This window comes from Neolamprologus multifasciatus, chromosome 18 (genome assembly GCF_963576455.1).
Source record: "Neolamprologus multifasciatus chromosome 18, fNeoMul1.2, whole genome shotgun sequence".
Taxonomy (NCBI): Eukaryota; Metazoa; Chordata; class Actinopteri; order Cichliformes; family Cichlidae; genus Neolamprologus; species Neolamprologus multifasciatus.
In genome coordinates, this window is record NC_140456.1 from 35,961,932 (window position 1) to 35,974,027 (window position 12,096).

The 12,096-nt window shown below is 41.8% G+C and overlaps 1 protein-coding gene across 12 annotated transcripts in view; it reads right to left on the reverse strand.

Annotated features, from left to right (window-relative positions):
- Positions 1–12,096, reverse strand: part of LOC146498565 (protein NLRC3-like) — a 28,557-nt gene that overhangs the window by 14,210 nt on the left and 2,251 nt on the right. For 3 of the 12 annotated variants that reach the window (XR_014870537.1, XM_085139941.1, XM_085139942.1), the window contains exons 1-7: positions 9,429–9,876; positions 9,071–9,172; positions 8,288–8,366; positions 6,250–6,451; positions 4,295–6,095; positions 2,695–2,868; positions 2,289–2,462 (exon numbers count right to left, since the gene is read on the reverse strand). Coding sequence is in view for 11 of the 12 variants with exons in the window: in XM_085139941.1 (XP_084996067.1) it covers positions 2,289–2,462; positions 2,695–2,868; positions 4,295–6,095; positions 6,250–6,451; positions 8,288–8,366; positions 9,071–9,172; positions 9,429–9,547 (2,651 nt within the window). In the remaining variant the exon portion in view is untranslated. Of the gene's footprint in view, positions 1–2,288; positions 2,463–2,694; positions 2,869–4,294; positions 6,096–6,249; positions 6,452–8,287; positions 8,367–9,070; positions 9,173–9,428; positions 9,885–10,865; positions 10,982–11,401; positions 11,509–12,096 lie in introns of those variants that run through there. The other 9 variants (XM_085139935.1, XM_085139936.1, XM_085139934.1 and 6 more) reach the window with 9 other exon arrangements.

Here is a 12,096-nt window from a genome sequence, read left to right on the forward strand (position 1 = left end):
AGCACGCAGGCTCGGTGTGTCCAAATTCATGGGCCGCATCCTCCTGAGGACGCATTTGTAGACCGATAACGTCACAGCGATGCACCAAAGGCTGTCCAAATTCGTGGACTCCTCCGAATGCAGCCGACAAATGCGTCCTCCTTTTCCCCGAATTTGAAGGATGGGTCAGGTGTGTCCTTCGTGGCCCACCATATCCCAGAATTCATATTGCGGCCCAGCCAAACTCCAGTTTCTGGTAATGGCGGCCGCTACTAAGATTTAAAATTACTCTTACTAATCTTCCTGGGTCACAAAACGTTTAACATATTTTCAGGCGAGAATGTGAGTGTGTAAACTTCAAATATCTGCTCGGTTTATCAAGACATTACATATTTAAAACAGTGCTTCGACATTTTCGGAGACGTCTGTTACCCACCAGCTCGATAGCTAGCCGAGAGCTCCAGGGTCACTGAACGGCACAACTCCCTGCACATCATTTTCAGATCACCGCGGAGTTTCGCTGATCAGGTTAAAAGTAATATATAAGTCACTTAGACAACCTAAAAATGCTATTGTTTGGCTTTTTCAGTGTTTTATTTGTTCGTGAGTAAATCGGTTTGGCTGAGATTAAAGTTATTAGATTAGATAAGATAAAATAAAACTTTATTTATCCACCGGGTGGGTTCCTCCTTGGTTTTTACACAACTGAATAAACGTCAAACAAAAAACTGATTAAACAGAAGTGTGAGATGGTCAACAATTTACGCCAGAGTCCTGTTATATTTTAGATAGCAAGGAGCAGACGGCAGAGTTTATTAAACTCCACCGAGACAGCGGTGACACCAATCAGAAGGCTAGACCGTCCAATTCCATGGCCGTTTACTTCCGGCCTACCTGACCTTCTGAGGACCCAGCCCACGTAGACTGCGAAGGCCGGGTCCTCAGGAGGATGCAGCCCATGAATTTGCACACGACCACAGTCTTTCTCACTCAACAGTTACACTCGTCACCCAGACTAACAACACTCCACATGTTCACAAGTAGGAGGCGCTAAAAGACCACATACAATGAGATTATCAGTAAATGTCTGCTGTGTCTGACGGTGACTTGAGTTTTTACTAACTGGCTACATGAGCAGGATTAGCTGCAGTTCCATCTTTGTAAAAGAGACTCAACATTAGAACCAAACAGAAACATTTCTACTTTTTCTGCAGCACCAACTGAATGCATGGAGCCTAAACTCCAGTGACAATGAGACACATACAGTGTGACTGCTGTGACTTTACAGCTGGGCCTCATTCACTGACATTAGTCAGATATGACTGAATCTATATCACACTTAAAGCTTTCTGTAAATGAAAGAATCAGTGAAAATGAGGCACTTCAGTTGATTTTAAACAAAAAATCTGAACATAACCTGATCCAGACCAGGTTATTGGTTCAGCATCAGTAACCATGGTGATGTAGCCAGGTAAACACAGAGCTAGACAGAGACAGACAATTTATGCTCACAATCACACATCTCCAGTTAACCTTGCATGCATGTTCTTGGACTGTGGGAGGAAGAGTACCTGAAGACAACCCACATAGACCACACTGTTACACCTATTTACAGAATTATAATCTAATTAGATGATAAAGTAATAAATTATTTAGTATTTTAATGAAAATACATTTTAGCAATAGTTTATAAGTCAACAATTATAGTTTTAAAAAAAGTGACAAATCAAACAGTCAATAAAATCTTCTACAGCTGAAACTAATGTAGACAATGTCGGGGGAGGAAGTAAAAGTAAAAACCAGAGACGATAACTACCAAAATAAAACAGGAAGTGAATAACATTCAAGCTCACTTTAAGCTCAACAGTCAAATTCTGTTTTGTATTAATCTATTGTTTTGAATTTCTGTTTACATTTTATGTTTAAGTGAGGCAATGAATCATATCACTATGACCAAATATATATTTCATCTTTTCAGTCAGAAATAATCAATTGATCATATTTTTATTACTAAATTTTTCTGAAAATCAAATTCTGATATGTGAACAAACAGCTCTGTAAAAACCTTCAGAATACAGGAATCGAACTAGAAGGTTTGGTGGATGAAGCACTGCTAAAATAAAGAATTTGGACTCAGAGGAGCAGATGGGACATTTCATTGCAAATGAAAGACAGAAAGTGAACAAATATCACTAAAAACCCCAGACGCTAATTTCTACATTCAGACTTTTTTAAAATCAATTGACTGTTTCTGCAGTAATAGAAATCAGGTTTAACATGATCGTCAGTGGAACATTTTAAATCCTGACCTGAGAGTTTCCATTTTACAGCGTGGACTCTTCACTCCAGCAGACAGAAGCTTCACTCCTGAATCCTGCAGGTCAGAGTTACTCAGGTCCAGCTGTCTCAGACTAGAGGACTGGGAGCTGAGAGCTGAGGACAGCGCTTCATAGCCTCTCTCTGAGAGCTTACAGTGACTCAGTCTGAAAAATGACAGATAAACATTAAACAAACACTGTTATTAAATTGCAATGAGGGTGCACAAAATAGTTTTTAGATTTTGCAATAAATCCTCTTTTTTACTAAGAGTCAACACTAAGAGATGACACTAACATAAAAATATTACAGAAGGTTAACTGACTTTTTTCCCATTTAGTGGCTTCTTATTGGTTAATTCTGTCAACTGATGAAAAGCACAACATAACTTGATCTCACCTCAGAGTATTCAGTTTACAGTGTGGACTTCTCAGTCCTGCAGACAGAAACTCCACTGCTGGATCTTGCAGGTTGTTGTTACTTAAGTCCAGCTCTCTGAGTGTAGAAGACTGGGAGCTGAGAACTGAGGACAGAGCTTCATACCCTCTTTCAGAGAGATCAGGGACACTCAGCCTAAAAAACAAAAACAAAATAAAAACATAATCTGAAAAATTGTCATTTGATAACAAACTGTTTGTGATTAATTTAAATCACTTCTTGTGTTGAACCTTTGAAAGAAAGACAAATGCCAGTGTGCATTACTATTTATGGCTAAAAAACGTTTTAGTTTAAAAATGTTCCCTGTGTAAATATAAAGACCTGGAACTTGCTCATTAAATGCTAAACAAAAACAAGTGATGACTCATTCTGTGAACAGGTGATAGGCAAGACTGTAAGCATGTAGAAATGAGAGGGAAGGCTGGCTCATATCCTGGTGAGTGAGGGTTAGTTACTCTAGGAAAAGGTCAAGATATGATTGAGAGATTCTGGGAGACTGAACCAGTGAAATTTTCATGGAAATTATTTCAATTAAAGCAGATATAGTGATTAGTCCTTCCATCAGTCGTCCACAAAGCAGTGAGATAAAGTCTCAAGTCTCATTCTGCACAGTGTAAATGTCAGTGTCCTCCGGGTCCTCACTGATCATTGCATTCTGTCACAAATTGTCATGGTTCACAGACTGTGTACAGTCGGAAATCAAAGTGCACGACATAGGAGAGATTGAAAAACAATCAAGCATGCAGATCTAACAACAGGAAACCAGAAGAAACACGAGGAATATAATTGATTCAGCAGCTGCAGATCCTTGGAACTGTACTGGTGAGGCAGATTGTAACATATAGAAGTGAACTCATCTTCAGCTGAGCAGTGCACTGATGCAGAGCAATAAGACCAGAGGAGGAATGAGGGAGTTGATCACCTATGGGTCCATCACAGTCTTTGAACGTCTTCAGTCAGTACAGAATCATGCTGCAAGGCTTTTAACAAGCACATGAAATAGACTGGACATTACTCCAGTTTAATCTCTTCACACTGGTAACCAGTTCATTTTAGGTGTTATTTAAAGATTTAGTCCTTACTTTTAGTCCCAGTCTATATTTCTGACTTTCTACAATCCTACAGCTCTTCTCACATCTGAGATCTTCCAGTCAAAGGCTTTTACTGGTCCCACTAACTCATTTATTCAGACTCTAGTATTCAGAGTGGCCTTTAACTAGTTTTAGGCTGTATGATGTTCAGTGTTTGCTGTTTAATGTTTTTATCTTCTGTGTTTTTTATTGCCTGTTTCTATTGTAAAGCACTTTGTGGTTTTTGACCTGTGAAAGGTGCTGTATAAATAAATTTTACTTACAGGATGATTCTGGACATGACTTTGATAAAAGCTGACACCCAGATATGTTTAAGACACTGACATTTACTGCTGCTATCAAACATTAACTATAATATACTGTATTTAGTGCTGATGATCATGTAAAAAAATATGTTTAAGTTTTTAAGGGTCCATCACACATTACACTGTTTATGTTATAAATAAAAGCCTGATCACATGTTTACTCACAGAGCTTTGTTGGAGGCTTTGACCACTGGCAGCAGCCTCAGAAGAGCCTCCTCTGAAGCAGAGTATTTCTGCAGGTCAAACACATCCAGATCTTTTTCTGATGACAGTAAGATGAAGACCAGAGCTGACCACTGAGCAGGAGACAGTTCATCTGTGGAGAGAAGTCCTGATCTCAGGGACTGTTGGATCTGCTCCACTAGAGAACGATCATTCAGTTCGTTCAGACAGTGAAACAGATTGATGCTTTTCTCTGCAGACAGATTATCACTGAGCTTCTTCTTGATATACTTGACTGTTTCCTGATTGGTCTGTGAGCTACTTCCTGTCTGTGTCAGCAGACCTCGTAGGAGAGTCTGATTGGTCTGCAGTGAAAGACCCAGGAGGAAGCGGAGGAACAAGTCCAGGTGTCCATTTGGACTCTGTAAGGCCTTCTTCACAGCAGTCTGGTGAAGTGATTGGAGTTTTAGTTTGTTAAATAATTTAGACCATGTGGAGGTTGTTTGTTGTTCTTCCATCAGATTGAGTCCAGAGTTGATGAAGGTCAGATGGACATGAAGAGCAGCCAGAAACTCCTGAACACTCAGATGGATGAAGCAGAACACCTTGTCCTGGTACAGTCCTCTCTCCTCTTTAAAGATCTGTGTGAACACTCCTGAGTACACTGAGGCTGCTCTGATATCGATGCCACACTCTGTCAGGTCTGATTCATAGAAGATCAGGTTTCCTTTCTGCAGCTGATCAAAAGCCAGTTTTCCCAGAGACTCCATCATCTTCCTGCTCTCTGGACTCCAGTGTGGATCTGTCTCAGCTCCTCCATCATACTTGACCTTCTTCACTTTGGCCTGAACCACCAGGAAGTGGATGTACATCTCAGTCAGGGTCTTGGGCAGCTGTCCTCCCTCTCTGGTTTCCAGCACATCCTCCAGAACTGTAGCAGTGATCCAGCAGAAGACTGGGATGTGGCACATGATGTGGAGGCTTCGTGATGTCTTGATGTGGGAGATGATCCTGCTGGCCTGCTCCTCATCTTTGAATCTCTTCATGAAGTACTCCTCCTTCTGTGGGTCAGTGAACCCTCTGACCTCTGTCACCATGCCAACACAGTCAGGAGGGATCTGATTGGCTGCTGCAGGTCGTGTGGTTATCCAGAGGTGAGCAGAGGGAAGCAGTTTCCCCCTGATGAGGTTTGTCAGCAGCACATCCACTGAGGTGGACTTTCTAGGGTCAGTTAGGATTGTAGTTTTGTGGAAGTCCAGAGGAAGTCGACACTCATCCAGACCATCAAAGATGAACACAACCTGGAAGTCTTCAAAGCTGCAGATTCCTGCTTCTTTGGTTTCAGTAAAGAAGTGATGAACAAGTCCCACCAAGCTGAACTTTTCCTCTTTCAGCACATTCAGCTCTCTGAAAGTGAATGGAAACATGAACTGGAAGTCCTGGTTGGCTTTGTCTTCAGCCCAGTCCAGGGTGTATTTCTGTGTTAAGACTGTTTTCCCAATGCCAGCCACTCCCTTTGTCAGCACTGTTCTGATTGGTTCATCTCTTCCAGGTGGGAGTTTAAAGATGTCTTCTTGTCTGATTGTTGTTTCTGGTCTGTCTGGTTTCCTGGATGCTGTTTCAATCTGTCTGACCTCATGTTCATCATTGACCTCTGCAGTCCCTCCCTCTGTGATGTAGAGCTCTGTGTAGATCTGATTCAGAAGGGTTGGGTTTCCTGCTTTAGCGATGCCCTCAAACACACACTGGAACTTCTTCTTCAGAGCAGATTTAAGGTTACGGGGACAAACTGCAGCTTGAACTTCTGAATAATAATAATAAAAATACAACTTCAACAAATATATTTTACAAAACGCTGATGACATTTTCTGACCCACTGAAAAATGACTTAACACACTGGTGTCATGAGTGTCTCATTTATCTAACAGCTTAAAACCTTAAGTAAGAAATCCTCTTACGTCTCTGCAGACGGTCAGCCAGCTCCTCCTGCTTCATTCTCCTCAGGAAGTCCACTGCGATCTTCACAAATGCCTCTCTGCTGCTCCTCTGCTCATCATCCTCCCTCTGAAACTCCAAGCACTGGGGCTTATTTGGATTCAGAGCCTTCTGGATCTTCTTCAGCTCGTTCTTCACAAAAGTGATGATGTTGTCCTCCAGCAGCTGGAACAGAATACTTTATGAATGAACCACCACTCTGAACTTCAGTCTACACAACATCCACTTCTTTACGATCAAGGGGCATATCATCCACGAGCTCTTCACCAATTATAAGTTTGACTTTATCTGATTAACTGAGACATTCTCCACAACTCCACGGTCCCAAAACGTTGATTCTGTTCATATGAATGCAGCGATTTCAGTGGGAGAAACATTTCACTGGTGTTCAGAGCTGAACTATCAACAGCTTGATGATCAAAGCCAGAAACTTGAAGATGTTATAGGTGACAGAGTTGATCATACAGATAACTGGTCTTAAAGGTTCACTCTGTTTACGCATACAGATCAGTATTTAAGGTTTGACTCTCATCATCCACTGGAGCACAAACTGGGCGTCATCAGGACGCTACAACACAGAACAAACGCCATCCCCACAGACACAGCAGCCAGGGAAGCAGAAGAACATCACATCAAGAAGGTCCTGAGGAAATGTGAACCAGCTGACCAAACACATCCTGCTGCAGGATGTTAACATAGCAACATACTGATGATCCCACTCACTGTGAACAACACATTTGGACCTGATTTGTTGCTCTGGTTTACACGTGAACTTTGACTGCTGTCACCAACTTGAGAGGCTCTACAGAAAAACTGGGACTTGTCCACAAACAGATGTATAAAAATCATAAAGTACATTACAAGGACAGCATTGCCCAATCAACTCTAATTACTATGGCCATGTTATCTCTTCTAATTAAGGTACAGACACTCAAACTAGCTGCTTTCAGTGAGAAGTCAAATGTCTGAATATGAGCTGGAAGCTGCTGAGAGTCCTCCCTCCTTCCCATGGGGTTTACTTTCTCTACTACTTTCACTATAAACACGCCCCTTTCATGCACCTGCAGAGGGCCACCAGCAGATGGAGCTGTCTTAAACAAATCCACTTGGATAGTTAGCTGTAGATGATTTTCTCAGTATGATTGTAGGATTTTGAGTTACTCTTTAGATTTATTTAAACTCTTATATTGTGCACAAGTGTTGAACGACCCATAATTTCTCTGTACTTTTCATAAGAGCAGCCAGACTTTCAGCTAGTTTTTCTTTTGCTCTGCAGGCTTTATGAAGGTGTGTCAAAGTTGTTCTTTGGACATTGGCTGCTTTTTAAATCATTTTCAGTCCTCGTACAGGAACATTCTTCAAGCTAAATCCAAGTATATTAGACCAGAGTAAACTTGATAGATATGCGTGTGTGTGTAACTCTTAGAGCTGTTTGGCTGCTTTTTATGGGGGCTGGGTCTTTGGAAAGTGAGCAAACAACAGTTTTAGTAACACACCCTGAACTGCACACTTTAACAAACAACATGAGATTTTAACTGTAATGTAAAAATCCTGTGATTCACTGTTATTAAGCACAAACACATCTATGGCCCCGTTTCTATTAGTAGCTGCTCAGATCGACTGGAGCCATTGGTTTCCATTACAGTTGAGGACCACCTAATGTGGTCGTCTCAATACAGCAGAGTGTCGACTCACATCATTAGTAAGTGCTAATGCTCCTAATTTCCATCATATTTGTCATTTATTTCTCAAAGTTATTGAAGAAACAGTTATTCAGCTTCATTCCCACTGATCTCGACTACAAACTGTTTCACTTTGGTTTTTGTTTAAAGCCTCGATGTTTAAAACGTTTCCCTGTGATCACATTTGCACCGTCTGATTTCAAAGTTTGTTTCTTTTGGTCATTTAGTCCACAGAGTCCTTGGTGTTCTGAAAGGGACCTATAAATAAATGTATTCTTATTAATATTAATAATAAAGTAGTTGTTGTACATGTACAGACCATAAACATGGAGTCCAGCTGTGTTTGATGCTGCTGGGCAGACTGACCACTGGGAACCTCTGAGCTCTGCTGGTCCACTCTGTGGAGGAACCATGGACACACACACACACACACGAAGCCACTTTCATTATTAAAATGTGAATTTAGCCTCTAAAAGCTGTGTTCAGTCAGTGTTGCTGCTTCCTGTGTCTAACCTCACGTATGTGCTTCTGAAAGAACTGTTAAAAATTCCCGTAAACACTTTTAAACCTGTGAAAAAACCTTTTTAGAACAGTTTAAGCTGTTATATGTTGAACTCTTGGCTGACATCATATTGAATGCTGTGGACTCAGAATATGATGTCACTCAAGTTTACATGTGTGTGAAGGCAGACGAGTCAGTACTTTGGTAATACAGTGTAAAGTTGAATTTATTGATTGATTTCCATGAACACCACTGTGGTTCAGTGTTGCCCTGATGGAGTCTCATTAACAGCAGCCAGTATGATCCAGGCTTTAGCTGCTGGGTCTCTGTGTGACCTCTCAGACTGTTTAACAGATCAGACACAAAGAGAATCAGAGCAGCTCTGTTCTTTAAAGACAAACATGAACCCACTCAGGTCACACTTTCCCCACAGATATGAGCATCACTGTCCTCAAACAGCAAATGACCAAGTCTAACATTTGGATCTTTTCTCTTTCATTGTTTTCTTTTTAATGAATCTTTGTAACAATCTGAGGATGTTTCAGGTCATATTTATCCAGGAAACACAAACATGTAAAGGAGTCATCACAGCTCTCTGACCTCATTGGTCCAGGTTCAGCACTGAAGCCTGGAGGATGTTCTTTGGACACGTCACTCCTCACAGACGGACAGCTGGACCCTGCAGACTCTGACCTCTGACCTCTGCAGACACAAACATGATTGAAGCAGCTGTGATCACACAGACTGCAGATAATGCAGCTGTTTCCTGTCAGTAACAGTCCTCTTAGATTAGAGTTCAGCTTTTTACAGGAAAACTGGACAAAACTGATTTTTGTTACAAATTCATTTTCATTTCCTCTCAGCTCACAAACACAGTCAGACAATCAACCAGAATCAACACTGATTATAATGTCAGTGCAGAATTATTTCTGTAACTCAGTGAGTTCAGCTCTCTGACCTCGTTGGTCCAGGTTCAGCACTGAAGAATGGATTTGGATATTTGGACCGGTCACTCCTCACAGACGGACAGCTGGACCCTGCAGACTCTGCTCTGTCCTCCTCTTCCTCCATCATCATCTTCAGTCAGTCTGAGAGGTAAACCACAAACACTCAGTGAGTTCACATTAACAGGAGTAACTGAGTTACAGTCGCTGACCTCTGACCTGTCATGTAACCTAGAAACCAGGTCAATATGTCTGTAGGTTCAGTCATCCAGGTCATGTGATCTAAGGAGCTTAGAAAGAAAATAGAGACTTCTTTAAGTTTCTGGAAGACGTTTCATCCGAGAAGCTTCTTCAGTTTTAAAACCAAACGGTGGAGAGTCCCAGATATTTAAACCTGAGACGGAAAGAAAGCATGTCGCTGACCCACCATTGATCATGTGATGAGACACATGATCAATGGTGGGTCAACAATATAACAACAATATAAACACTTATTTCAAGGATGAAACTGTGAGTCTGATCACCAGGAGCACAAACATCTGGAGCACAAACATGTGGAGCACAAACATGTGGAGCACAGACATGTGGAGCACAAACATCTGGAGCACAGACATCTGGAGCACAGACATGTGGAGCACAAACATGTGGAGCACAAACATGTGGAGCACAGACATGTGGAGCACAAACATCTGGAGCACAAACATGTGGAGCACAAACATCTGAAGCACAGACATGTGGAGCACAAACATGTGGAGCACAAACATCTGGAGCACAAACATGTGGAGCACAAACATGTGGAGCACAAACATGTGGAGCACAAACATCTGGAGCACAGACATCTGGAGCACAAACATCTGGAGCACAAACATGTGGAGCACAAACATCTGAAGCACAGACATGTGGAGCACAAACATCTGGAGCACAAACATCTGGAGCACAAACATCTGGAGCACAGACATCTGGAGCACAAACATCTGGAGCACAAACATCTGGAGCACAAACATCTGGAGCAGCATGTTGATGCTGTTGGTTGAGATCCTGAAGACTGAAGTCCAGGCAGCTCCAGCAATGATCCACTGATGTGTTTTTATTCCACGTATGAATGTTGTTATTGACAGAGATGAAGTTACTCAAAAAAGTCATTATTACACATATTACACAGAACACTTTAATTAAAAGTAATGGAGTATGTTACTTCATTACTCCTCATAACAGTACTTTCATGTTACTGTGTAAAATGAGCTGAAACACTGTCTCATAATCACCATAATCTAAAGCTGAGGTACAGCCCCACACACCAACACAGATCCTGATGAGGTCACGTGATCTTTCTCTGAGTGTTTATGAACACAAATCAAAGATGAAACAGCACAAAGACACTTCAAAGTGATTCTACTGTAGAAACATGAACAGGTAGAAACCTGCAGCCTGACTGCTCATCACTTTGTTACCTGTTCAGGTTCAGCAGCAGCAGCTCACTTTATCACGGTGCTGGTCTGGGGTCAGTGTTTACTCAGCTTTAACGTCACTCTGGGTTCTTGGCTAGCTTAGCGTTAGCTTAGCTTTAGCTTAGTGTTAACATGCTGTCAGGTGTCTCGTGCGGTGTGTAAATATTAATTACAGTGTCAGTAAAGGAGGTAAAGGGCTGACGTCATCACGTACGCTGCGTCCTCTGTGGGCTCTGAGTGAACACACAAAGTACAAACTACAAGTACACAAACACGAACGTAGCTCAGAGTGGCGGACACACTCGGCCTCGTTGGTCCAGCTGTGAGTCCGTTACCGTGAACTATGGAGCGGCAGATTTGTGCTGAACTAAGCTGCACACAGCTGATGTTAGCCAGGAAAACATTACACACTGACTTTAATGGAGAGACCGGAAATACAAACACACACAGTTTGTTGTGTGAAGAAATCGAACATGAGCTGAACAAACAGTAAAGTTCCTAAAGACAAACTGTTAAAGGAGGAAACAAAGCAAACTTACAGTTTCTTCACACACCAACAACAAGCGCCACTCCACGAAGTTCAAGAAGTGAAAGTAAACTTTCAGCCTAATGAGGCGTTTGAGGACAATCAGGGGCTTTGAAACACTATGCTGCGTTCCAGTTCCCCTCAGAAACTCCTAAACCTCTGGCAGGCTGTGATTTATTTCTGCTGGTTTTCCAGTTTGAAGCACAAACATCTGTCATCACTTTGTTGTTCTTCTTCCTGCAGCGTTTGAATATTTCACCACTGAACTGATGTTTCTTCAAAGCTCATTTCAACCTGTTGAAGTCATGAATGAAAGTGCAGACTGAGAGTGGATCACATGATGTTTAAGGTTTGTCATGTGACATGTTCTGTATTGTCACACATGTCTCGATTGTCCCTGATATCATAGCTGCTCAAACACTGATGATTATATTTGAAGAATTATTACTGATGGCAGCAAAGTTTGAATGGAGCTCTCTGTCTGTGCTGATTTGTCGCCCTCTGGAGGTCAAAGCACAAACTGCACGATGTCAGTGTAACCACCACAGAGACAGGAAGTGTTTTTATGACTGAAACACTGAAATGATGCTAACGGCTGTCGTTAAGCTCACTGATAGCAGTGCTCACACTGGCATTGGGAATTCCACAGTGTTTCCTTTAATACACCTTCTCTTCGTCAACCATATAAGCCCGGTTGAACGGCTGCAG